Here is a 26,141-nt window from a genome sequence, read left to right on the forward strand (position 1 = left end):
TGCAGATCCATGACCTGTACTGTCTAGAAGAACAAGGGCAGCAGATGCAAGGAAAACAATGCCACCTGCAAGTTCCCCTTCAAGCTACTCATTAGCTTGACTTGCAACTATCATGCCTTCATTGCCACTGGGTCAAAATTCTGGATCTTCCTTTCTAACAGCACTGAGGTTGCACCTATTCCCCAAAGACTGCAGTGTTTCAAGAAGGCAACTCACTATCACCGAGAGAAAGTGAGGGCTGCAGATGCTGGAGATCAGAGCTGAAAATGTGTTGCTGGAAAAGCGCAGCAGGTCAGGCAGCATCCAAGGAGCAGGAGAATCGATGTTTCAGGCATGAGCCCTTCTTCAGGAATGAGGTGTGCGCGCCAAGCAGGCCAAGATAAAAGGTAGGGAGGAGGGACTTGGGGGTGGGGTGTTGGAAATGCGATAGGTGGAAGGAGGTTAAGATGAGGGTGATAAGCCGGAGTGGGGGTGGGGGTGGAGAGGTCAGGACGAAGATTGCAGATTAGGAAGGTGGTGCTGAGTTCGAGGGTTGGGACTGAGACAAGGTGGGGGAGGGGATATATGAGGAAACTGGAGAAATTTCCTAACCTGCAATCTTCTTCCTGACCTCTCCACCCCCACCCCAGCCTATCACCCTCACCTTATCACCCTCATCTTAACCTACTTCCACCTATCGCATTTCCAACACCCCTCCCCCAAGTCCCTCCTCCCTACCTTTTATCTTAGCCTGCTTGGCACACACTCCTCATTCCTGAAGGGCTCATGCCCAAAACGTCGATTCTCCTGCTCCTTGGATGCTGCCTGACCTGCTGTGCTTTTCCAGCAACACATTTTCAGCTATAATCTTTGATACACAAGTGAACATTTCTAAATATTAGAATGCTTTAACAGGGAAACAATAAAACATAATTGCACAACATGCACTCTTGCACTAAACATCGCTCATTTTCCCCACTGTCTTAATGCTTACAGTCTTAGTTCAATGAGAGAAAACTGAATCCTACTACCACCTGTAAAGACGTGACATGACAAGAATCTAACTCCAATGCAGATTCACAAAAGATATCGGGCAGGTAAAGCCACACTTCAGCTCATGGAATGTTGAAGGGTAATTTACAGGAACTATTAGTACTACAAAAACTATCTAGTATGTAACTGCATTCTGGATTTTCAAAAAAATCATATGTTTTTTAAAATCCGAAATTGATTAAAAAAAAGTGCTGGAAAAAACACAGATCAGGCAGTATCTGAGCAGCAAGAGAATCGATGTTTTGGGCTTAACCAGACGAAGGGTCAAGCCTAATCTGTCAACTCTCTTGCTCCTCAGAGGCTGCCTGGTCTGCTGTGCTGTGCTTTTTCTAGTGGCACACTTTGCGACTCAGACTTCTCCAACATCTGCAGTCCTCACTATCGCCTCTAAGATCTCTCCTAACACCTCACTTCCTGTTTCAAGGTTAAAAGTCAGTTTCTCTAACCAGTCACCCTGTGCTCTGTGGTAGCAAACAAAAAAAAAAAAAAATTGTGTTTCTGAATATTGCTCAAATACTGCCCTGGCATCATTGTAACAAGAACTAGGCATCCTATTCAAACAGGGATTTGATATAACTATAAAATTTGAACCAAACCTCTGACATATGGTTCAGTATTCAGTTTGCTTCATGAAATGTCGCTCTGCAGTGCGATTACACGTGCAAAGTCTATTAGCACCTCCATATCTCTCATACCACTAACCATTACCTATTTTGCCCTCAAAGCATAGAAAGCATTCACTTTTCTCTGCCAATATGTAGTACCTTATATTTATGGCTGTTTAAAATGTTAATGTGCCACTTATTATTTTATATAGGCCCTCTTGTAGGTTTAATCAAAACAGTATAGCTAGAGACCTGGAACGAAACAAACAGCATCACGCCAATAACACTCCATTCCACAATTGATGTATTGGCACCTTACATTAGTACAGCAATGTGCTGCTCACTCATTTTAAAATTGCACTCACATGCAATAATATCTTATTACATTAACACTCAGGCTCTCACCCCAGCCCGCAAAACTACACTTCCAAAAAAAAAAAATGCTCAAGAACAATCCAAAAACATCAATAAAACTTGCGATTTCAGGTACAAACCAATTCATTAAATATTAAACCACTCTTATTGATGAGTATTGTATATGACTGCATTGAATTTTTGCCAATGTTTACTTACTGCCACTTATCAGTGCTTTTGCTATAAGTAACGAGTAGAAAATTAATTTCCTATGAATATTGACAAGTATATCTTTTAAAAAGGTCTCCTGGAATACATTTGGGCTTATTTGAGCTCACGAGCAAGGTGATCAAATAACTTCCAAATGAACATCAAATGGTACATTGTCCACTGGGAGCCATTCCACAGCACTTGCTGTACAATACAAGCTAAATTCACAGTGCAGTTATTTTAGTAGAAAGCCTTCGTTAACTCCTCTCCCAGCACATTTACTAAGAAACCGCAAGAAGCAGTGGCTTCAGCGTCTTCGTATAGATGCAATGCAACAGACTGGATTTCATTTCAAATTCTTTATTTCTTCCTTATCACCAATTACTACATTTCTTAACCCCCATTAGGTGCTCATGATTTGGAGGTGCCAGTTTTGGACTAGGGTGTACAAAGTTAAAACATCAGGTTACAGTCCAACAGTAAAACACTTTAGTGGTCCAGGACATTGACTCTCGGACATTCGGGTAACCATCTCTAAGGCAGACTTCAGCACAAGCAACAACACAGAGTGGCCGAACAGAGATAGCCAAGTTCGGTACCCACCGGGATGGCCTCAACCGGAATCTTGGGTTCAAGTCACATTACAGGTGGCCACATTGCATCACACACCCCTACACTCACACAGACCCTCTACCATACATACACACATACACACACGTTTGTGGCGTGAATTTGTACTTGCAGAATTACATTCTATTTTGCTTAAAAACTGCATGAACCCATGTAAAATTCTGTAAATCCCTTTTTCAGAAATAGAACTAGTCTGAACATTGGGGCACAGACAACCTCTAGGAGGAAGTGAGGACTGCAGATGCTGGAGATCAGAGCTGTGTTGCTGGAAAAGCGCAGCAGGTCAGGCAGTATCCAAGGAGCAGGAAAATCGACATTTCGGGCATGAGCCCTTCTTCAGGAAGAAGGGCTCATGCCCGAAACGTCGATTCTCCTGCTCCTTGGATACTGCCTGACCTGCTGCGCTTTTCCAGCAACACATTTTCAGCACAGACAACCTCCACAGGGCACCTCACCTTCAATGCATTATTGAGCTGACATGGCACCTATTGTTACAGTTCACCTGAGAATGTAACTTTAAAAAAAAAAATCTGAGATTTAGATATGAAAGAACTGAAACCAGCATGGTCATTCTAAAAGATGAGACTTAAACAACCCCAGTCTTTTTCAATACTGAATTTCAGTTACGTCACACTAAACATTTGCTATAAATTCAGTCTTACGATCTTATACTCCACAACCACCCGATGAAAGAGCAGCGCTCCAAAAAACTAGTGTTTCCAAATAAACATGTTGGACTATAACCTGGTGTTGTGATTTTCAACCTATTAGGTGCAATTTGAGCAAGCTGTCCTGATTTGTGCCATCCAGATTGCAATGAAAGAAAAACTTGAGCCAAGACATACTCGATTCCTTACTAATGGATTATGGAATTCTCCATGAGGAGTAACACAGATGGGGGATGTAGGTCGCTCAAGCAATCGAGTCGTGCATCACTCCATGGTTAACATGATGCAAAATCTCAATGAACAACAAAATTCATTTACATGCATGTGCACATTTGTGCACTCCATATACCCTTATTGCTTATTTCATCAACAGTCCAACAGGAATGAACTGTTTGAACTGCAACTAAAGTGAATATTAAGCAAAGGTGAACATTGGGGAAAGATGCAGATTGACAAGAGGCATAACGTTAAGCTCCTCAAGCAACAGATCACTCCCCCACCACAGACAGGAAGAGAGTAGATTGACATATGCCATTTTAAAAAACAAAGCAAGAGCTCCACAGATGGTTAGTTCAAAGTTTGTGCGAAGATTTGTAGTTCGGGTGCTCGTTGTTGTGGTTCTGTTCGCCGAGCTGGGAATTTGTGTTGCAGACGTTTCGTCCCCTGTCTAGGTGACATCCTCAGTACTTGGGAGCCTCCTGTGAAGCACTTCTGTGATCAGAAATATACACATAGACAAGAAACTATGGTCTCATTCGATGTAACGGCACTGTCCACCTCTATCGACAAAACCCTAGCCAGAGAAACAATAGCCAACCTACTGGACATACAGAACAGACAACAAGACGGGGAACCTAAACAAAGATTGCATACTCAAACTATTGGACCTGTGCCTCACAACACACTTCACATTCAACAACCAAACATATGAACAAATCAGCAGCACACCCATGGACTCACCCATCTCTGGACTCCTAGCAGAAGCAGTAATGCAAAGATTAGAACAAACAAACAAACAGTCTTACCGCAAATTCAACCCAAACTCTGGGTCAGATATGTGGATGACACCTTAGTAATCATTAAAAACACAAATAGAAAACACACACCGGATCATCAATGACACACTCACAGGAATCCGATTCACTAGGAGGGGAAGAAAAGGACAACCAACTCCCATTCCTAGATGTGATGGCACAGAGAACACTGAATGGAGAATTCACCACAAAGGTATACAGGAAAGCCCCACACACAGACCAAGTCCTGAACTATGAAAGCAACCACCCCAACACAACCAAAAGTCGCATCAAGACACTGTTCAAAAGGGCCACAACACACTGCAGTACACCAGAACTGCAAAAAGAGGAAGAACACCCCATAATGTATTCGCCAAAAACGGATATTCCCACAATTTCATCAACAGATGCCTAAGGGAAAGACAACGGAATAAGGACATGCCACAACCCAAAGGACTAGCCAAGTTACCATACATCAAGAACATTTCTGAACTGACAGCCAGACTACTGCGACCACTAGGACCACTATAACAGCACAAATCAACAGCCACTCTCAGACAACAACTCACCAGGACAAAGGACCTGATACCGAGCATGAGCAAAACCAACGTAGTATACAAAATCCCATGCAAGGACTGCATAAAACACTACATAGGACAAACAGGAAGACAGCTAACGATCCACATCCATGAACACCAACTAGCCACGAAACGACACGACCAGCTATCCTTAGTAGCCACACACACAGATGACAAGCAACAGGAGTTTGACTGGGACAACACTACTATTATAGGACAAGCCAAACAGAGAACAGCCAGGGAATTCCTAGAGGCATGGCACTCATCCACTGATTCAATCAACAAGCACATCGACCTTGACCCAATATACCGGCCACTGCAGCGGACAGCTGGAACTGACAACCGGAAGCGGCAGATTCAAACCACTATAAATGCCGGAGGAAAGATCACAGAAGCGCTTCACAGGAGGCTCCCAAGCACGGAGGATGTCACCTAGACAGGGGACGAAACGTCTGCAACACAAATTCCCAGCTCGGCGAACAGAACCACAACATATGGTTAATGAACTTGTGTAATATTCATTTTAGAAAAATGAAAAAGTTCCTTAACAGTTAAAATAGCTTTCTATTAAAAAGGACCAAATCATCTACCAAATCAAAACTTGTTAAAACTGCAATGGGTACACAAATATTGCTCTAAAATTTGTTAAAGAATTACTTGGGAGATTTATGATCTTACTGAAAGGAAAATAACCCCAGGGGAAATTATCTGAAATAAAAAAACGTTGGAAATACACAATGGGTCCTTCATATTTTACGCTTGGGTCATTAGAAGAACTCTGGATACATTAAATCTCTCTCATTTAAAATGCTGACACCCTCATTGTGAAGCTTTTTCTGTTGCACTTGGACATTGACAGACAGTTGATGAGGGCTTTTGCCTGAAATGTCGACTCTCCTGCTCCTCGGATGCTGCCTGACCTGCTGTGCTTTTCTAGCACCTCACTTTTAACTCTAATCTCCAGCATCTGCAGTCCTCACTTCTGCCATTTACAGACAGTTGTAGGCTTTTGTTTTGCAGCTTTTGGCCTTACTGCACGTCCAATATTTCGGCATTATTAAGGCACATTAAGACTCAAGACAATGGCCGACTGAAAAGGACACATTTGCACAGCGAGGTTTTGAACATAGGGATCTGTGCTAAGAACCACAGAGCACAAGGTTTCCAAGTAGTGTTACATCAATAACATGCCAGCTTTTTATCAATGGACTTGATCAACTGGGCCAACGGGCTGAGAAATGGCAAGTGCAGTTTAATTTCAATAAATGCAAGGTGTTGCGTTTTGGTAAAGCAAACCAGGGTAGGACTTCCAGTCAATGGCAGGACCCTGAGGAGTGGTATAGAACAAAGATCTCGGGGTCCAGATTTATAGCTCCTTGAAAATGGAGTCACAGATAGATAACATGACGAAGGTGGCTTTCAGCATGCTAGCTTGCATCAGTCAAAGCATCGAGTATTGGAGATGGGATGCCTGGTAGCAGCTGTGCAAGACGATGGGGAGGCCACATTTTCCGTGGCGTGTGTAGTTCTGGTCACCCTACTACAGAAAAAAAGGATATTATTAATCTAGAAAGAGTACAGAAAAGATTTACCCGGATGCTACCTAAACTGGAAGATTTGTGTTACAAAAAGAGGCTGGGACTTCTTTCCCCCTGGAGCATAGGAGACTGAGGGGCAATACCTTGTAGAGGTATATAAAATCATGTGAGCTATAGATAAGATGGATAGCAGACAGTTTTCCACATGGTAGGGGAGTCTAAAATTTGATGGCATAGATTTAAGGGGAAAGAGGGAAGAAATACAAAATGGGTCAGGGGTAATTTTTTTTTACCCCATACAGAGGGTGGTTAGTGCCTGGAATGGGCTGCCAAAGGTAGAGGGGGAAGCGAGTACCATTTCAATCATTTAAGAAACATTTAGACAGGTACATGGATGGTATAGGTCTGGAGGGATATGGACTAAACGCAGGTAAATGGGACTAGTTTAAAATTGCGTAAAAAGGATGGTATGGGTAAGTTGGACTGAAGTGCCATTTTTCATCCTGTAGATCTCTATGAATGGAAATAAAAAGTGATTAGCTGTCAATAGGAAAAAAAGGGAAATAAAAACACATTCCAGGAAAATGCAAGGATTAAGATTGATGATCCATAAGACGTAGGAGAGAAGTGGGCCATTCAGCCCATCAAGTCCACTCTGCCATCCCATGAAATCATGGCTGATCTGATAACCCTCAGTTCCATTTCCCTTGCCTTTCTCCTTAACCCAAATTCTCACTGATTAACAATCCAGTCCATCTCAGCCTCGAATATCCTTAACAATACTGTCTTAACGGGTAACTTGAGGACTTTGGATAGCTTGACTAAATGGTCTCATTTGTGATGATTCCAGGAATAGTGGGGTTTAATGTCTACTATGCAAGTGAGTGGTGACAACACAGAACTTTTGTGAAATAAAAAGCTGCAGGGTAAAATGTTTATAATCACAGATGAAGGATCTCTCAATGGAAGTGAATTTTAAAAAGAAGTGTGGACCACGGAACAAACTCACATAGGATATTGGGTTGCTTCAGGGAGGAGTATAGGTCTTCAAAAATAAAAAGCCAACCCAATTTTCCATACTATCTAAATTCATATTGATGGAAACATCCATTATTCCCAGCTAATTCTCCCTCATTCTCTTGTAACCCCACAAGGAGGACCTAGTTTTGAAACATTTATAGTTTACATTGACAATTTAATGCTAATGCAAGTCCCAGACTTGGGGACATGGGATGCAGAAATTGCCTGCAAGCTTTGTAATGCAAATATAAACTCAACGCTTGGCAGCTTTGAAACTGCACACGACATAACAGGAGAATATCAGAGGAATAGACAGAGTTCTGGAGTCTATTTGGGAGGTCTAAAGCAACAGTGACAGTACTAAAATGTTGTACCTTGTTTCCACAAGAAACTGTTCCAAAGTGATACTGCAGGCATTAGGTCCAAATAACCCATACCCTGTGCATCCACAACCACTGACATCACAAATCCTGCCCTCATATTATGCTATCAGATAACAGATCATTCAGTTCTCCATTATGATTCAGATCTAAAAACTAGGTGGATAACTCAAGTGACAACAAGACTTCTGCAATAATTCACAGATCCAAAGCAGTTTGTCAGTCCAAAAGATTGTTCCAGAATTTATAGCAGTAGAGAACCCAAGGCCACAATAATTAAAAGTAATGATAATACATTCAAATCACTCAAATACCTCACTTCCCACTTCAAATGTTAGTGTATTACATACCAAAGTTTTTGGAGATCTGACCTGCAAACTGAAATTAAACAGATACAAAAAAGTTTTATGACAGAATTAAACTGATTGGTTAAGGGCACCTGAGGTCTGGTCATTCATCTGTCATCTTGAAAAGGATGCACATGCCCCATTGTCAGAACAATTAAATGATGCATCATATGGTAGTAATCACTCCTGTTATTATAAACCAGCGCACCATCAAACAGTGGCCAACACCATGGAAAATCCGCTAGCACTGACAAATACTTTGAATGCAGAATGGCCATGATTTGTAATGTTGGTTATTGGTCCATCATACATTTAAACAATCTTGCGACTACAAGTAGTTCTTCTGTGACGCTATGGTTGCATTCTCGTGCAACCCCGCATTATAGAAAAACCACACTTTAGAAACAGCATTTAAAGTGTTGGAGATGTAATAGCACGTTAGCAAAGTGTCCCCAACTCAATTGCATTACAGCAAATTCATGCGCCATAGCAGAATGACCTGTACTTGTAATTAAGTGTCATTTCATACGGAGCACCATACCTAAAAGAACCGTAGCATGATTTTTCACTATTTTAAAATCAACTGGTTCAGACAGGTTCTAAGACTGGCCAGGTGGGATTTTTATACTTTTACAGTTAATCACTGTGTACTAATTTCTAAAGAGAGTTCAGGTAGCTCAGTTGACTGGCCAGCTACTTTGCTATGCAGAATAACACTAACTTAAGAACATTGCAATTAGTGTCACTGTGTGTAAAAGAGCCTAATTCTGAGAGTCTTTCTGAAAATCCACAAACAATTATCAGAAACTCTCAAAGGCGATTAATTCAATTTTACAGCTTTAGCTTTGCAAACAGGACTAACTTTCCAGTGTCATGTTTTGATTCAGCGTAAGAGATCATGGAAACTCTACTTATGAAGAATGGAAGTCGGACTTCAATTTGAGCGAGGGAATCAAATGCAATATTTCCAAGTTTACTGATGACACGGAGCTATTTGCTGAGAAGGATGCAACAAAGAGCTTTCAGGACAATTCAGACGAGTTGAGTCAATGGGCAAATGCATGGCAGAGACAGTATGATGTGAATAAGGGGATAATCAGGAAGGTCAATGGACTGTTGGTCTTTATCTCAAGGATTGAAAATTGCGGCGCTGGAAAAGCACAGCAGGTCAGGCAGCATCCGAGGAACAGGACAGTCAACATTTCATTAGGAATTTCTGATGAAAGGCTTATGCCTGAAACCCAGATTCTCCTGCTCCTTGGATGCTGCCTGACCAGCTGCGCTTTTTCAGCACCACACTGTTAGACTCTGATCTCCAGCATTTGCAGTCCTCACTTTCTCCTTATTTCAAGGGGCCTGTACTGCAACTGTACAAGATGTTGGTGATATCACACCTCAACTACTGAGCGGTTTTGGTCCATTTAGAAGGAAAGATATGGTTTCATCAAAAGCAATTCAGAGAGGGTTTACTACGGTGATCCCTGGTATGGAGGGATTGCCTTATGAGTGAAGACACACAGGTCAAGAGACTTTATTCAATGAGAGGTGATCTCATTGAAACATGTACCAATCTTATGGGACTTGACTGGATAAATGCTGAGAGGATGTTTCTTTGTATGGAAAAGTCCAGGACTTGATGGCACAGTCGCTGAATAAAGGGATGCCAATTTAAGACTGACCAAAAAACAAAAGAGGAATTTCTTTTCTCAGAGGTTGGAGTGTCTTAGGAACTCCTTGCCACAGAGAGCGGTGGAGGCAGAGTTTTTCTTGCGCATATTTAAGGGGGAAGTTAGATTCTTGACCAGATGGGGAATCACTGGTGACACAGGAAAAAGTGGATGCGAGGATTGTCAGATTGCCCATGACCCTACCGAACGACGGAGCAGGCTCGGGGTGGTGAAGGGGGCAAACAGCTTACTCCTGTTCCCATTTCTTCTGGTATGTGAAGTTATCTACTTCAGCTGGAAAAAATACAGATTTGCAGAGTATTATTTAAATTGTGATAGATTGGAAAATGCCCGTGCATTAAAAAAAAACAAACCAGAGTGTTCCTATACCCCAAAATCACTGAAAGCAAGCATTCAGGAAAGCAAGTGGATAGGAAACCAGATTGATTAGGTAGATAATTCATTCAAAAGCAAATGGCCTTCATTGTTAAAGAGGTTAGAGTACAGAAATGAGAAGTCTCACTAAAATCAGTGCGATTACACCTGGAGTATTATGCACAGTTTGATCTTGTTGTCTAAGAAGAGGTGTAATTGGCTTAAATGGGGTACAGTGAAGGTTCACCAGAGATTCCAAATGACTGACCAGCAATTCTAGTGGAGGTGGAATCAACTGGACGTGTAGTCACTGGTGTTTAGAAGAAACAAAAAAGTTGACAGGGCTGAACAGATTGGTTACAGGTACAATGTTTCTCCAAGCCAAGAGGTCTTAGTCTCAGGATACTTAGGTGGTGACTTTAAGCAAAGATTGAAAAAAAAAAATGTCTTCACTGAGGACGGCGAGCCCGTGGAATTGTTTACTATGGAAGGCTATGGAGGGGAGTCAGAAATATATTTTAGAAAAGGAAGAGATAACTTTTTTTTGTAGAAGCTAAAAAGGTGCCAAGGTGAACACGGAAGAGAGCAATATTATGGCATTGCAAGAGGGGACCAGCCACAACCATAACAAATAGAATGAATAATGAGCTTGATCGGCTAAATAGAAAATGGCAACAGGCATAGACCATGTTTCAAATTTTTAGATTTTTCTTTATGATTTAGCAGATTTAAGCCAGCGTATACAAATTAAAGTAAGGCAAAACTCTAGGCAAAGCAGGTGATTAATCTCATTCAAGGTGCAAGGGCAGCACGGTGGCTCAGTGGTTAACACTACTGCCTCATAGCACCAGCAACCTGGGTTCGAATCCAGCCTCGGACGACTGTGTGGAGTTTGCACGTTCTCCCCATGTCTGTGTGGGTTTCCTCCAGGTGCTCCGGTTTCCTCCCACAGTCCAAAGATGTGGAGGTTAGGTGAATTGGCCATGCTAAATTGTCTATAGTGTTCAGTGATGTGTATGTTAGGTGCATTAGTCAGGGGTAAATGTAAGGTTACTGTTTGGAGGGTCTGTAGTGGGCCTGTTTCCACACTGTAGGGATTCTATTCTATGAACCGATGACCACTCTTAAATCCCATTTAGACATGCAGAAAACTGACGCGCGATTTCTGCCGAGATAAAAGGAGCCCTAAAGAGTACTACAAATGAGGAGAACCAGCTCAGATGCCAACAGAACAAATAAAATGGAATCAATTAAAAAGCAGCTATTAAAGTGTCTGAGAGACCAATTCTCATTACGGGGCCACCACCAAAAGCAGTTCTGGCTTCAGCAGCAGCACTGCCATATAGAATGATTCAGTGTTTAATGCCTCCAGCAGCACATACAAATAAATGTCACACAGAGACAGACACACAGCCAGCCAGTGCCAGCCCACCAGACTCTCTCTGGGAGGTGCAGTTACATCAGCACCAGGATAAGCCACTAGCTCCAGCATTATGACCTGCCTGCTGTTTTTGGAATAGGTCATGTATACAGTAGCCCTTCTCATCTGTACAGCCTTAATGACTTTAATCACCAAGTCATTAGGCAAGCTACATTATTGCATCTTAGCACAATAGGTCACTCACTTCCAGACTCAGTGGAGAGCTTCATTATTTTCTAACAGAAACAGCAAATCAACAAACAACTGCTCCGAGGATACAGCAGCGAGGGAGAAAAAAAAACATTAGTGGCCTACAGCTGCAGTTGACATCTCTTCCACATCAGCCAGCGGCAATGAGTGTGAAATACAGGCAAGACTGTATAGTCCAATCTTTCCCAAACTCACTCAACAGGTCACCTTTGCCTGCTTTCTCTCTCCGTATTTGGCAGGCAGACTACGGAATAAAACAAATACTCAACAATAATACAAGCAAGTTGATGAGGTGAGGGCTTCATTTGCAAGAATCAACCTTTTCACTTTCTGTTTAGAATCAAAACGGTCAGAGTATCTCCAAGGAACATCAATTTGAGTTGTCAAATCTGTAAACATTTTCAAAACCAGTTACTTTAAGTTTAATTCATTTAAAATATAATACAGAAGCTCATTTCAACACAAAAACGACATTTAGTGATTTCCAGTCTCAAATAGCTTTTAAAAAAACTTTTTGAAATATAGTCACTGCTACAATGGAGGAATAACCAGCTGGTTCACAGTTAACAGCACGGTGGCTCAGTGGTTAGCTCCGGTTTCTTCCCACAGTCCAAAGTTGTGCAGGTCAGGTGAATGGGCCATGTTAAAATTGCCCATAGTGTTAAGGTACATTAGTCAGAGGGAAATGGGTCTGGGTGGGTTACTCTTCAGAGGGTCGATGTGGACTTGTTGGGCCGAAGGGCCCGTTTCCACATTGTAGGAAATCTAACCTTATTAAATTCTCAAAGAGCTAAGATGGAGGAATTGAATCAGTGATGTTTCTTGAGGAATAAACTATGACCACGACACCAAGGACACTTTGTGCTCTTCTCCAAACAGGAGGAGGATTTGTTACATCCATTGGAAGGGGAAGCTTGGGCCTCAGTTCAACATCTCCTCAAAGGTGGCTCTTCAAACAATGCATCACTTTCTCCGCATTGTATTAGGAGTGTCAGCCTGGAACATGGGCTCGAATATCTGTTGTGAAGTTTGAACCTATGTTCTCCTGACTTAGAGCAAACAGTGCAAGTACTGACACTATAATTACACAAGATAGAGAAACAAAGCTGGGCATGGGTAAATTGATGTTAGCAATGCCCAGAATGATGCATAACGGCCAGACAGAGTCTGACTACACAAGGCATTTCAAAGTGTTATGACTGGGTTGGTATAAAATTGTGGCTGAACCAACTGATTCAATAGTTTTGTTGGGAAAATTAATCAGAGGGCAGCTTTAAAAAAAAAATGCAAATTTTAATCCAAAAGACCTTGCTATTTAATTCTGCAATACCAGCAAACATGCAAACTGTTAAAACTCCAAGCAATTACCACTTCTAATTCTGTTACCATGACCAGCCCTAACCTCTTCTTTCTCTCCTGTGCCACAGCCCTTCACTGCCACTACCTTCAGTCTGTTAAAGTACATCTCCTATGAGAGTGTTATGATTCAAATTTAGTCAGCAAGAAATGTGCATTGATTTAGATTTAACAGTATTGTGTATCTAGCTTATGCACATAATAGGCTTCCTTCGTAGATTTAGCATTTTGAAGGAATAACTTTGACAAGTTATTTATTTCTGCTGACTTAAGATTGAAAAAAAGATGCCTGCTCTTACTACAGCTCGAAATGAAAGTTAACTTTGATTTATATATCACGTGATATATATCACATATTGATCAAAATATGTGATCAAAGCAAGTTATTGGATAGAACATTTCACAAGACAGGGGTTCACAATTTTTTAAAAAATATCTGGAATTGACAAAACAACAGACCTCCCATGCTGTTTATGTCAGTTCAAAGTCAAACTGTTTCAGAATCAACACATTAATAATTACTGTTGTGCACAGAAAACAAACACCAAACCTACAGCATCTGTGTAGGCCCAGGGCTAAAAGACAGGTTGGAGGAAAATACCAGGCTACTACAGCTGATCACTATTCAGATATGTGCTGAATAGCATGAAGTCACAAACGCTGATAAAGGTACTGATGAGTACATCTTGCTATTGGAGCCAACCCACAATGGGTCATTACATTGAGCAGTGGAAGGGATGGTGGAAGTCACATTACCTCAAGACAACATTCCCTCACAAAACTACCAACTCTGACTATCTGCAACTGAACTCCATCAGTAGCCTATAGCCCTGCTCCACAATACACAAAGTCACCACAATAATTAATCGTGTAATGCCATGTCCAATGTAGTGGGTGGGGAAAGTTGTTAGAATCCACAATCAAAGATTTGGTTAGTTTAAAACAAAAATCTCTGCAAAGGAACAGGATCAAGACCAGAGAAATAGTTCTTGGTTCAATAAACTACTAATGTTTCAGACAAGTAATTTATATTTCTGAACAGCTAAAACCAGATCATTGCCTTATGCCCACTCTCCCAAGCACCTCATTTCTACAAAAATATCAACACTGTACAAAATCATCTGCAAACAGTTAACTCAGCACTACACCTTGTAAACAAATAGCTTGTTCTAGGAGAACAAGGTCCAACAAGGAACAATTGTACATCATGTTCCCAAAATAAAATACACAATGATTTGCAAGGACAAATACATTTCTGTATATGCAAACAAGCTCTCATTTGGAAGAAAAATTGAGACAAGATGTTCATATCAGCCAACATTTAAATCTGCCAGTCATGGCTTACTAGCCATTAAGGGGGAAACGTGATAGTGTGCAAATCAATGGCAGAAATTAGACAGAAAGGAAAATGAAAAAAGTACCACAACTATGCCTAACCTCTCCGATTATAAATGGAACAAGTATCACCAACAGAGGGCATGAGGATTAAACGGCTTCCCTCTTCCCCACAGCACACAAAAAGCTCTCAAAATATGCCAAAAGGTCGAGATGTCACAGTAATGCAGCGCAGGGTAAGGCTCCAGGTACATAGTTTCAGGTGTTGTCCCAGCAGCTGCTGGAATTTAATTACAGCATTCTAAAACATAAAATTTGTCTCAGACTTTTGACAATTGTGGTGGGTTACTGTAAAAACTCAAGTGGTTCAATAATCTCCTTTAAGAAAGGAAACCTGTATCCTTACCATGATCTGTCCAGGTGTCATCCCATTCCACCTCCCACTACCACCCCCCCCCCCCCCCCCCAAAGCAAAAACACTCAGTAGTTTTACCTCCTCCATCTTTATTCCAGGCCCTGAAGGGAAGTGAGAACAATTGCTTGTGTCACAGACACATGAGTTCACACTCTTCTCTGGAACAGCAATTTCTCAATAAGCTATATAGTCATTTTACTGAAGGACCATCCAGATAAGGCAACATACATTAATTGGGTAACCACTACATTCAACAAGGATCAACAGTAAAGATTAAGCCATCTGCTGTTACAGAATAACTGGTTTCACAAAATGAATACTTTTTACCTAGTTAAACTAGCTTACATACTGAACGCTTCCAGTATTGTTAAATGGCTCTACATAATGACTGCTTTTCCATCTTGTTAGCCCATCACCCTTGCCGCCAGCACCCCATTGTTAACTATGTTCTTATCTAATCTGAGTCATGCTCAGCTGAAACCGACTGCTTGCAGTGGCTTAGCAAGCCACTGGGCTCACAGCGATTTGGGCCTTGCCAGCAATGCCCATATCCAATGAAGGAAAAGAATGAAGACACTTTAACATGCCTTAGCAAATGTGATGTGGTTATGTCGCCCTGGAAAGCAAGTCTGAAAAATATATTCTAAAAAGTTAAAATAACCCTTGAAATAAGTGAAACTTCAGCACGGAATTAATTTTTAAATTTAGGAAATCAGTAAAAATTTTTTAAAAATTCCCTTTGTGCCTTGTGCAGCCTAGAATATTACCACTCACTTACAACCTAGGAGGTTTGAGCTGAAGCCTCAAAAACTAGAGCCCAAATGCGTATCATTGGCAGTCCCTTGCAGGTGAGGATGACTCGCCCCCACTCTCAGGGAGAGTCTGTAGGTGGCTGAACAAACTGATGCAGCTACCACAGACTCTGTTACACTTGGGGCAGATGGTGGTCACAGGAAGCGATGGTTGGAGGGTTGGTGTGACAGTGTGATCCTTCACTGTTTGCACCTGGCTTCCATTTCTTTCCCCCCCACTATGAGAAGTCTCAAGGTGCTCGACACCTTCCCAGATTCTCCTCCTCCTCCACTTTGGAAGGTCTTGGGCCAGAGACTCCCAGGTGTCCGTAGAAATGTTGCACTTCGCCATGGAGATCTTATGCCCATTTACTACACTGCTCTTCACTTCAGAATTGGAAAGGCTGTGAGTTCCCAGTTGGTCTCGTGATGCCACAATTAACCAAAATCTAGTCAAAGGATTCCTGCAGGGGTGCAGGACCTATTTCATGGTTTTGCCCAATGCTCAGAAAAAAACAATAAGTTTTTCAATAAGTTAATCAATAGCTTCATCAGCATTTATTGCACCTACATGGAAAATTATTCCAACTACTGCAAGAGAGGAAACACAGCAGCCAGTTTTGCCAAGAGGAAGATCATATAAATAGCACTGTGATAACAACCAGAGGCCAGTAACCTGTTTATCTAGCAAAAGGCGGTTGAGACACAAATATTGGTCAAGATACCACAGAAGTGCCAAACACTTCTTTGGAATTGTACCAGTGAATCTTTTGCATCCTACAAAGCAGGCACTTCCAACTGTGCAGTGCTCCCTCAGTACCAAATGTGAACTTGTACTCAAATTGCTCGAGTGTGTCTTGAATACATAACCATCCCATGTAAGAATGCACTATCCAACCTCCTCAAGGCTGCAATTGCAGACCAAATAAACTTTTCCATTCCTGCATTATCTAAATCAAAGCATCATGGCTAATTTGGATTGACTGACTACCCTAGGTAAATAGCAGAGGTATGTTAATTATAGCCCAAGGACAGTGCATGAGGCCAGCAGCCAAAGTCAAGACAACTCATTTCTACTTGATACTACATTATCGAATCCATTCCTCTTAATGGTGTGGCATATCTGGATATGTTTTAAACATTTGTTTTGTAGATACAATGGATAAATGGTAAATCAGAATATCACAATCTAGTATGTGCAGCTTGGGATACATGGAGATTATTTAAACTTGTACATGGCCCTTTAGGATCTAAGATAAGCATCTAAGGTGCTCAAAACGATGCAAAGCTTGGACAGTCTTGCTTAATAAGATTCTCTACACAGATTTGAAAATATAACCCAGCTGGTGAGGAGTGGTGTGTGCTCCATGATTCCCTAACAAACTATGACTTCAAGAAACTCAAATTCCAATATTAAATCAAATTTAAAAATGAAAGCAAGCAAGCAGATGAACAGGGTTCTGTTGCAAGATGTTCAGTAATCTCTATAATTAAACATATTTATTCAAATTGGGGGCAATTCAAAAAAGGCCAAAATAAAACAAATTGGAAAGATGTTAGTAAATAACAGACATAAATTGTAGAGGATGGGGTTTACTGGGAGTGGATATCACACACGAACCTACAAATCAGGAGCCCAAGTAGGACATTGGAGAAGGTTTGAAGGGCCCCAATCGCTCAATAAGTTAATGGCTAATCAACAACTTTTGATTCCTTTGCCTGTCCACCTCCATCACCTTGAGGCAGCAAGTTCCAAATTCTCATAACCCTCAGAGAAAATAAAACAAAATCTTACTTCTACCGCAAACAGCATTCCCTAACTTTAGAACAATGCCACCTCGTTCTGCACTCACCCACAAGAGGAAACATCCTTTCCACATCCAGGATTGCATACACTTCAATCAATTCATCTTTTCATGTTCTAAACCCTAGTGAAAACTAGCCAAGTATATCCAATCTTTTCTCAAAAAAGATAAACTGCTCATTTGAGGCATCAAACTCATGAACCCATTCTGAAATCGCCTCTAATGTATTTAGATGTTTCCTAAAAAAGAGACAGCAAAACTTTACACGCTATTTCCGATGCGGTCTCAACAATGTTCTGTTCAATTGAAGCATTATATCTTTATTACAAGAGAATTGAACACAAAAGTAAGGCCAGGATCCCAGAAGCCTCCCCGGTTATGTGACTCATACACCAGGACTTCTAGACACTAGTACACCTCAAAATACCACAATCATTCACCCTTAAAATCTGCTTTCCACTATCCAAAACGGACAAGACATTTTCCTAGTTTGCTTCCTTGTGCAAGAGTTCCACATTTTACAAGATCTGAACTTTGAAATTAAAACCAGGAGAATATGGTGCCAGACACCCAGTGGGAATTGAAATAGTACACAATCATCTAGTTGCAGAAGCAGTTATGGGGAGTGTGTTACTGATCATAACTAATGATATACAAAACACACAAGCATTACTCTAACCTTTTTCTCCCTATGGAAATTACACTGCTGTCATTGATCATTGTCAAATGCTCCACTTGGAATAATACACCATTCCACAGGGACTGACATCCATAGACAAATATACCTTAGATCTCATTGTTACAGCAAGTCCACACCACCTAACGATGCTAACACACTCCACCCAAACTGTCTTTGACCACTCAAAAATAAAGGAAACATGGACAAAAAAAAGTTTAGCTTAATTTAAATCTGTTCAGCTACTAAATAAGCATTCATAAAAATGACTATTCTATTAGCTCACTTTATTCCCTATCCCCTTCCCCAGGGACTGACATTTTATATGGTGTGCGCTATGTAATCTGCGGCCAGCAGGGAGCTGTGAATAAGCATAAATTTTTAAAAAGACCAATTAGCTGCTGCATGCACTAACATGTACCTCACTGCCACTGAGAGGTAGACACTTGGTTGGTTTCAGCAAAGTTAAAATAAAAGCTTCCCAAGTGATCTTTAAACTGCTCTCCCTTCAGACACTCTCTTGCAAGGCAGCTGGATAATCAATTATTCCAAGCTCACCCAACATCATGATGCCTAGATGAAAGGCAATTTACAAACATGAAGCAACAATTGCTTAAAGTATACTAAACACTCCCGAGATGTACTGCTTGAAACCTCTACCGCAAGTTAGAGAACCAAGATGAATGAGAAGGCAACAGAATGGAAGCTCATCCCTCAAAACTCCAACATTCCCCACTGAAGCATCCATTCCCTCAAAACATTCAGTGTCTACATACTGAGCTTTGTCCTTTCAAGCACAAGACCATAAAATATAGCAGAATTAGGCCATTTGGCCGACTGAGTTAGCACACCATTCGATCACAGACGATATTTTTCTCAGACCCATTCCCCAGTCTGTTCCCTGTAACCTTTAATCCCTTTGCTAATAAGGAACTTGTCTCGGTCTGAAGTACACTCCACAGCCCTCTGCAGCAATGAACACCATGGATCAACTACTCTCCACCCGAGAATATTCCTCCTCATTTATGGGCGGCACGGTGGCACAGTGGTTAGCACTGCTGCCTCGCAGCGCCAGAGACCCAGGTTCAATTCCCGACTCAGGCGACTGACTGTGTGGAGTTTGCACGTTCTCCCCGTGTCTGCGTGGGTTTCCTCCGGGGGCTCCGGTTTCCTCCCACAGTCCAAAGATGTGCAAGTCAGGTGAATTGGCCTTGCTAAATTGCCCGTAGTGTTAGGTAAAGGGGTAAATGTAGGGGTATGGGTAGGTTACGCTTTGGCGGGTCGGTGTGGACTTGTTGGGCCGAAGGACCTGTTTCCACACTAAGTAATCTAATCTAATGTTAGTTTCTAGGAGAAAGTGAGGACTGCAGATGATGGAGATCAGAGTCGAGTGTGTGGTGCTGGAAAAGCACAGCAGGTCAGGCAGCATCCGACAAGCAGTTCAAGGGCTTATAGCCAAAACATCGATTCTCCTGCTCCTCAGATGCTGCCTGACCTCCTGCATGTTTCTGGCACCACACTCTCGACTCATCTCAGTTTCGGAAGGGTCATTCCCTCAAGCCAAGGCTGTGCTTGTTTTCGTTAGATGAGGATCCATCCACTCCACGTCCACTCTATCCAGGTCTCTCAGTTTTCTGCAACTTTCAATGATATGACCCCTCACCCTTCTGAAGTCTCAGTACAGACACAGAGTGCTCAAATGTTCCTCAAATGAGGAGCTCTTCATTCCTGGGATCCTTCTTGTGAACCTCCTGTAGAGCCATCAAAGGCCAGCACACATCTCCCTTCAATACAGGGCCCAAAACCATTCACAATATTCCAAATGCAGTCTGACCAAAGCCTTCCGCAGCCTCATCAGTACATCCCTGCTCTGGTACATTAGCCCTCTGAAAAGGAACACCAACACTGCATTTGCTTTCCGAGTAAGCCATTAGAGAACCCTGAACTAGGACTCCCAAGTCCCAGTGTACTTCAGATTTCCAAAACTTTTTTACCCCCATTTAGAAAATAGTCCACACCTCTATTCATTCTACCAAACCTCAACTTTGCCCATATTATATTCAAGCCTCCACTTCTTTGTTCACTCTCCTAGTCAATCAATTTGTTCTTTTGGTATTAGAAATGGTAATGCAGGACTTGAGTCAGTCACATGAAACCAGCCAATCTTGGCTAACATACAAACTTGAAATAGGCCTTTGGTACCCCAGGGATACAGTTCTATACTGCTGACATTGAGGGCTGGAGAGGTGTTTTTGGATAACGTTGTCTCTTTGACTTGTAATGACAGCTTGCTCTGTCTCAAATATGCAGAACAAACTGTTGAGACATGGGTCTGATGGATCAATAGATAAAGGACACTGTTGGGGATAACAGGCACACAAAAGCACCCAAACAAGTTTGATAACTAGCTCATGTAAAGTTAGCTGACCTAAACCAGGCAACTGGTAAGGATTTTAGTGTCCCATGGCTGGACAGATGAAGAAAAGAAAAAGAAAAATAGATCCAGCAAGAGTCTCATTCTTAACAAGAAGACCATACCCAAACACTGTTGGAAATTACACATGGATGACCAAGTATAAGTTAAGACTGGACTGCAATACCCTCTACTACTGATCGAAGCAATGAGATTCTTCTAACTCCCTCATTGGAAATGGCTACTTTGGACTTCAAGTCCACCTTCACCCATATAATGCACCCCAAATAGGCAAGAATTTTAAAATGGGGTGAATAAATACCTCAAATGTTTTAACCAGCAACAGCACTGCAGGGAAATGTATCATAACATGTAGCACATTAGATGATAGGTAGGTAGAGCATCACTCCAGAATGACTTTTTAAACCACATCTACTTGCCAGCAAGCTATTCCAGTGTCGGGGAAATCATTACAGATCAGCTTGCTGTTGCTTACACATATACCATTTATCACTGGACAATGATTAATAGCAAGAACTATGATTATTTCCCCTCTTCCACCTCTACTGACGCTGGAGCCAAAATTAAATAGTTCATCACAAACTGATGATTGGGTCAAGATACATTACATGTTACCTTAATTCTGACAAAGGTCAAAATGATTCCTCTTAAGTTTTCCAAGTAGACACTCAGAATGAAGAAGTCACTCTGCTTTACTTTTTCTCGCATTCCTGTCAAAAAAAAATTTTCATTCCTAAAACTGTACCATTCTCGGTCTGGGCAAGTGCTGTGTTCAAGACACTTTTGGAAGACTGGCAAGGATTGTAACATTGAAGCAAGAGCAAAAATAAACAAAGAAAATTTATTTTGGCAGTATTACCTTACAATTACGCAAACAGACAAATATATAAAATTGCCATTAAGTCAAGCAGTTCTGCAGTCACATAGTTCAATATAATCTCCGATTATGGTTCATGGGCAACAACCACACAAAGCAATTTTCGTTGGCCTTCAGCTAGTCCACAAAATGCACTCATCTAATATTGTTTCTTTGGTTCTCTCTTCTTTTAATGTACTACTATTGCTTACCAGACAGTCTAATAACAAATCGTATTAAAAACAACAATGCAAATTCCTGGCATCACAAGAAAAGCTTTTTCCTGTATCACTGGTTCTTCCTGTCACATGCAAGAATATACTCAGACTCCCATAGTAATGTCTACTCTACCTCTGCCAAGAATATGACAGCATGTTTTGTGAATAAAGGGCATTCAATTCATCAAGTTCCTTTTTTGGACAAATTAACTCATCACATCGTTCAATCCTTTCTCATAGTAGAAAGACAGATAATTTGTAACTATTTAAAAGGCATTAGGAATTTCATGCAGCATGTTGAACAACTTTACTGGTGTGGCCACCACTGCTAGCATGGCACAATTCAGGGAGAAATCAAATTTGTTGTCCCGAATTTTCTTGGAGGGGTAGGGAGAGAGAAGAGAGATTGAACTTTATTTTTGTTGTTAATTTTTTGACAGTACTGGACTTGGTAATAACATCAATTTATCTCATTATACATTAGAATACAGCAACATGAGCTAATACACCAATCTATCTTTTCAAGACCGTCACTACGTATTTCACATTGGATTTCATTATTTTACTCTCGCTACTTTTTGTGAAGGCATGCATCTTCATTGTATGTATACATACAATCAGGAAAGGACTCAAAATACTGAAAGTACAGAAGATACAGAAAGTGCTTACAACTGGATAGAATTGCCTATATGCACAGAGCTAACGATCTCAAATCTTGATATTCAGAATTAACCATAGCTATACACTATAACTAATGGAACCCAAGGAAACTACCCAGCTACAACTGCATCTCTACATGTTGAGATATTACAACTACCTGTTACCTGTAATAAGCTCTGTTAAAAATGCCTCCAACACAGTGCAAAGCAAATGTTTCCTCATCCCCATCCAAATTAAACTCAGTAAATGCAGACAAAAATCAAAAACAATGAAATATCATTTGTGTGGAAGATATCACCCTTACAGTTCATATTCAATTATTCAGTTTTTCATCCTGTTCTATTTAAGCCCTTTTGTTCTTTAGTAATCATTAGAGATCTAAAACACAAATAGCAATTATAGTTTTCAAGAAGCTGTTTATGCAAAAAGGAAGAAGTTTTTGAAATCATAATGCTAAACTCAGTACTTGGGTGTGTTAAAAACACCCAAAACTAAAACAGTCTGATGTTAGTTTTTATTGCTTAATAAATTTTTGTTTTTTTTTAGAAAATTAAATGCCAAATTCACAGCACAAGGACAGGAATTGTGTTTAAAATGCCCAAAACAATCATGCAAGAATAATACCTCCAAGCACAAAATGCTAAGTTAAACATTTAAAGAAAGTCACTCAAATTAAAAATCATTTTGAATACTGAATTCAAAACAATGATTCACATTTAGAAATCCAAAACAATAAAAAAAAGTATCTGCTCACTTTGTCAAAAAAGTCAGTTGAATGAAGAAGGTTCACTTGCAAAAAACAGAAAATGCACATTTTGTAAAGATAAAGATCAGAAAAATGTCACTTTGTAAAAACAAAAAATCAGGAAAATAAAAAATGCCCATTTTTATTACACAGATCAAGAAAAGTGAAAATGAACGTTTACTTCCATAAAGTTATATCAGAGATTAAAAGATTTAAAAAAAAAAGGCCCATCAAGAAAAATGAGCAGACGACAATAAATAGCACACTGGCTTTTGAAAACATTTTCATCAGCTGTTGCACATCACACAAAGGAATAAACAGCCTGCTCCAAAAGAGGAATGATGAAAGGAAGTGAAAAGAAAAATCCTTTTACGACATCTGAGGTTGGATTTATACGTTTTTACGAAAAAGAGAAGTGGGTGACGAGGAAGAGAGAAGCCAGAGTGTGTTTCGGACACAAGGGGAGGTGCGCTTTGGAAGTGGGATCACATTTGGGAAAGGGTCGGGGAAAGGGAGAGGAATGCGGTACCTCTGCCGAGGCCTGGCTCAGCGGGGAGACAGCAGTAAAGGGTGAGGGTGAGGGGGATAGGAGCTGGGGGTGAGGGTCTAAAGGAGAGTTGGGGGGGGGGGGGGGGGACGGCCTAGCGGAGGCAGAGGCACGGCTGAGGCCTCTACTCCTACCCTCCCTAGCAACCACCGACTGACTCACCTCGAACCTGCTCTTGGTGACTCCATTCATCCTGCCGCCGCCGCCGCTTCTCCCGTAGCCACCTTCCCCCCCCACCCCCCTCCCCCAACCACCACACACCGGAGGGAATTATCTCTCGGTCCCTGTGTCGGTCTTTCTCTCCCGTTGCCTTCTTCAACTTTTCAACAAAAACATTAAAACAAAAACAGACACGACACTCCACCCACCTGCCAACATCCTCGCACCTGATTGGACCGCAAGCCCGGGCCCCCCCCCGGCTAACCGGTTTATTTACAAATCCGCTCCCCAACCCCTGCTCCTTCCCACCCAACAGCTAGGCTCTCCTCCCCTGCTCTATAACCCGAGGCCGGCCGACCACCCGGACCCTGCCTTTACAAGAATAGATCGCGCTTTAAAACCCAAACGTCGCCTTTTAATTCCAGACTTCCGCCTCGGGGCATCAGCTGACCGGCGCTGGCCAATCAGCGTGCTGGGGGCGGGGCCGAACGTGTGGGAAGACCGGCCTCTGCGTCTATGTCATCTTCGCGGGAGAATCAAGAATGAATCCCGCCCCTTTCCTAACTGAGCTCCACCCCAGCCCCCATGAGCCCCGCCCCTTACCCATTGAGTCCCTCCCTTCAGTGACCCCATTCCGTTGAGCCCCGCCCGTTATCCATTGAGCCCTTCCCCTTCGAGTCCCTGGTCTCGCTTAGCCCCGCCCCTTCATCGCTTAGCCCTGCCCCTTCACCGCCTAGCCCCGCCCCTTCACCGCTTAGCCCCGCCCCTCCACCGCTTAGCCCCGCCCCTTCACCGTTTAGCCCCGCCATTCACCGCGTAGCCCCGCCCCTTTAACGCCTAGCCCCGCCCCTTCACCGCTTAGCCCCGCCCTTCACCGCCTAGCCCCGCGCCCTTCGCCGCTTAGCCCCGCCCCTCCACCGCTTAGCCCCGCCCCTTCACCGCTTAGCCCCGCCCCTTCACCGCTTAGCCTCGTCCCGTTCCCTTCAAGGCGAAAGTGAGGACTGCAGATGCTGGAAATTAGAGTCTTGACCTCCACCCTTCCCCTGACCCCGCCCATTTTCAAATTAGCTCCGCCCCTTCCTTATTATGCACCGCCTCTTTTCACTCCCCGCCCCCTTAGCGGATTCCTCGCCCTGACCCCCCCTGGGTTCCTGGATGCTCCACCCCTCGCAGGTGTGCCCCGCCCCTTCCTTGAAGCACCGCCCACCCTTGTTGTGGCCCCGCCCCCTTCCAATGTTGCCCTGAGAGGTGTTTGCTGCTGGTCACTGGTTGAGAGTGTGGTGCTGGAAAAGCGCAGCAGGTCAGGCAGCATCCCAGCAGCAGGAGAGTGAGGCTCATTCCTGAAGGAGCAGTGCTCCGAAAGCTAGTGCTTCCAATTAAACCTGTTGGACACTGAGGTTGTCACCTGGACTGGGGACGGAACATCTGCAACACAAATTCGCCAGCTCGGCGAACAGAACCACAACAACGAACACCCGAGCTACAAATCTTCGCACAAAGTTATAACCTGGTGTTGGGTAATTTTAACTTTATTCCCAAAACGTGGACACTCCTGCTCCTCGGATGTTGCCTGACTGTGCTTTTCCAGACTCTGATCTCCAGCATCTGCAGTCCTCACTTTCTCCTTGCTGGTCAGTGGTGCCGGACATACACGAGACATCAGCAGTAGAGCCCAGTTCCCCTTCCTTTAATTTCAAAAATAGTTATAATAATGGTTACAAATTACACTGGCAACCAGTTTAATTGCAACAAGCCGAAAGAACTGTAAATCAGTGTGCATCTAATTGCAGCAAGCCTTGAGGCCATGATAATCTCCCCATAACTTCCCCGGCATCGGGCAAGGCAAATGCTTAGGACAATAAAACAGAGGATCTCTAAACGTTAACTCTGTTTCTCTTTCTACAGATTTTGCCACTCCTGCTGGGTTTCTTTATTTTCTTAAAGAATGGCATGCCAGAGATCTGAAACACATCAAAAATGAAATGCTCAAGAAACTCAGCAGCATGTGGGGAAAGAAAGCAGAGAGAACTTTTTGAATACAGTGACCCTACCTCAGAATTCAGTGTTCATGATTCCTGAGTTTTGACTGCAAATCGT

At 42.2% G+C, this 26,141-nt stretch overlaps 1 protein-coding gene across 3 annotated transcripts in view; it reads right to left on the minus strand.

The window, feature by feature from the left end:
* Positions 1-24,110, minus strand: part of LOC122539800 (F-box/LRR-repeat protein 20) — a 138,711-nt gene extending 114,601 nt beyond the window's left edge. The window contains exon 1 of one of the 3 annotated variants that reach the window (XM_087977777.1): positions 24,048-24,110. In XM_087977777.1, the coding sequence (XP_087833903.1) occupies positions 24,048-24,077 (30 nt within the window). In that variant the 5' untranslated portion in view covers positions 24,078-24,110. Of the gene's footprint in view, positions 1-21,474; positions 21,583-23,347; positions 23,423-24,047 lie in introns of those variants that run through there. The other 2 variants (XM_087977776.1, XM_043674861.2) reach the window with 2 other exon arrangements.
* Positions 24,111-26,141: the final 2,031 nt, after the last annotated feature.

Source organism: Chiloscyllium plagiosum, unplaced genomic scaffold (assembly GCF_037043375.1).
Source record: "Chiloscyllium plagiosum isolate Xiang-an unplaced genomic scaffold, Cpla_swu_hap1 HiC_scaffold_32, whole genome shotgun sequence".
NCBI lineage: Eukaryota > Metazoa > Chordata > Chondrichthyes > Orectolobiformes > Hemiscylliidae > Chiloscyllium > Chiloscyllium plagiosum.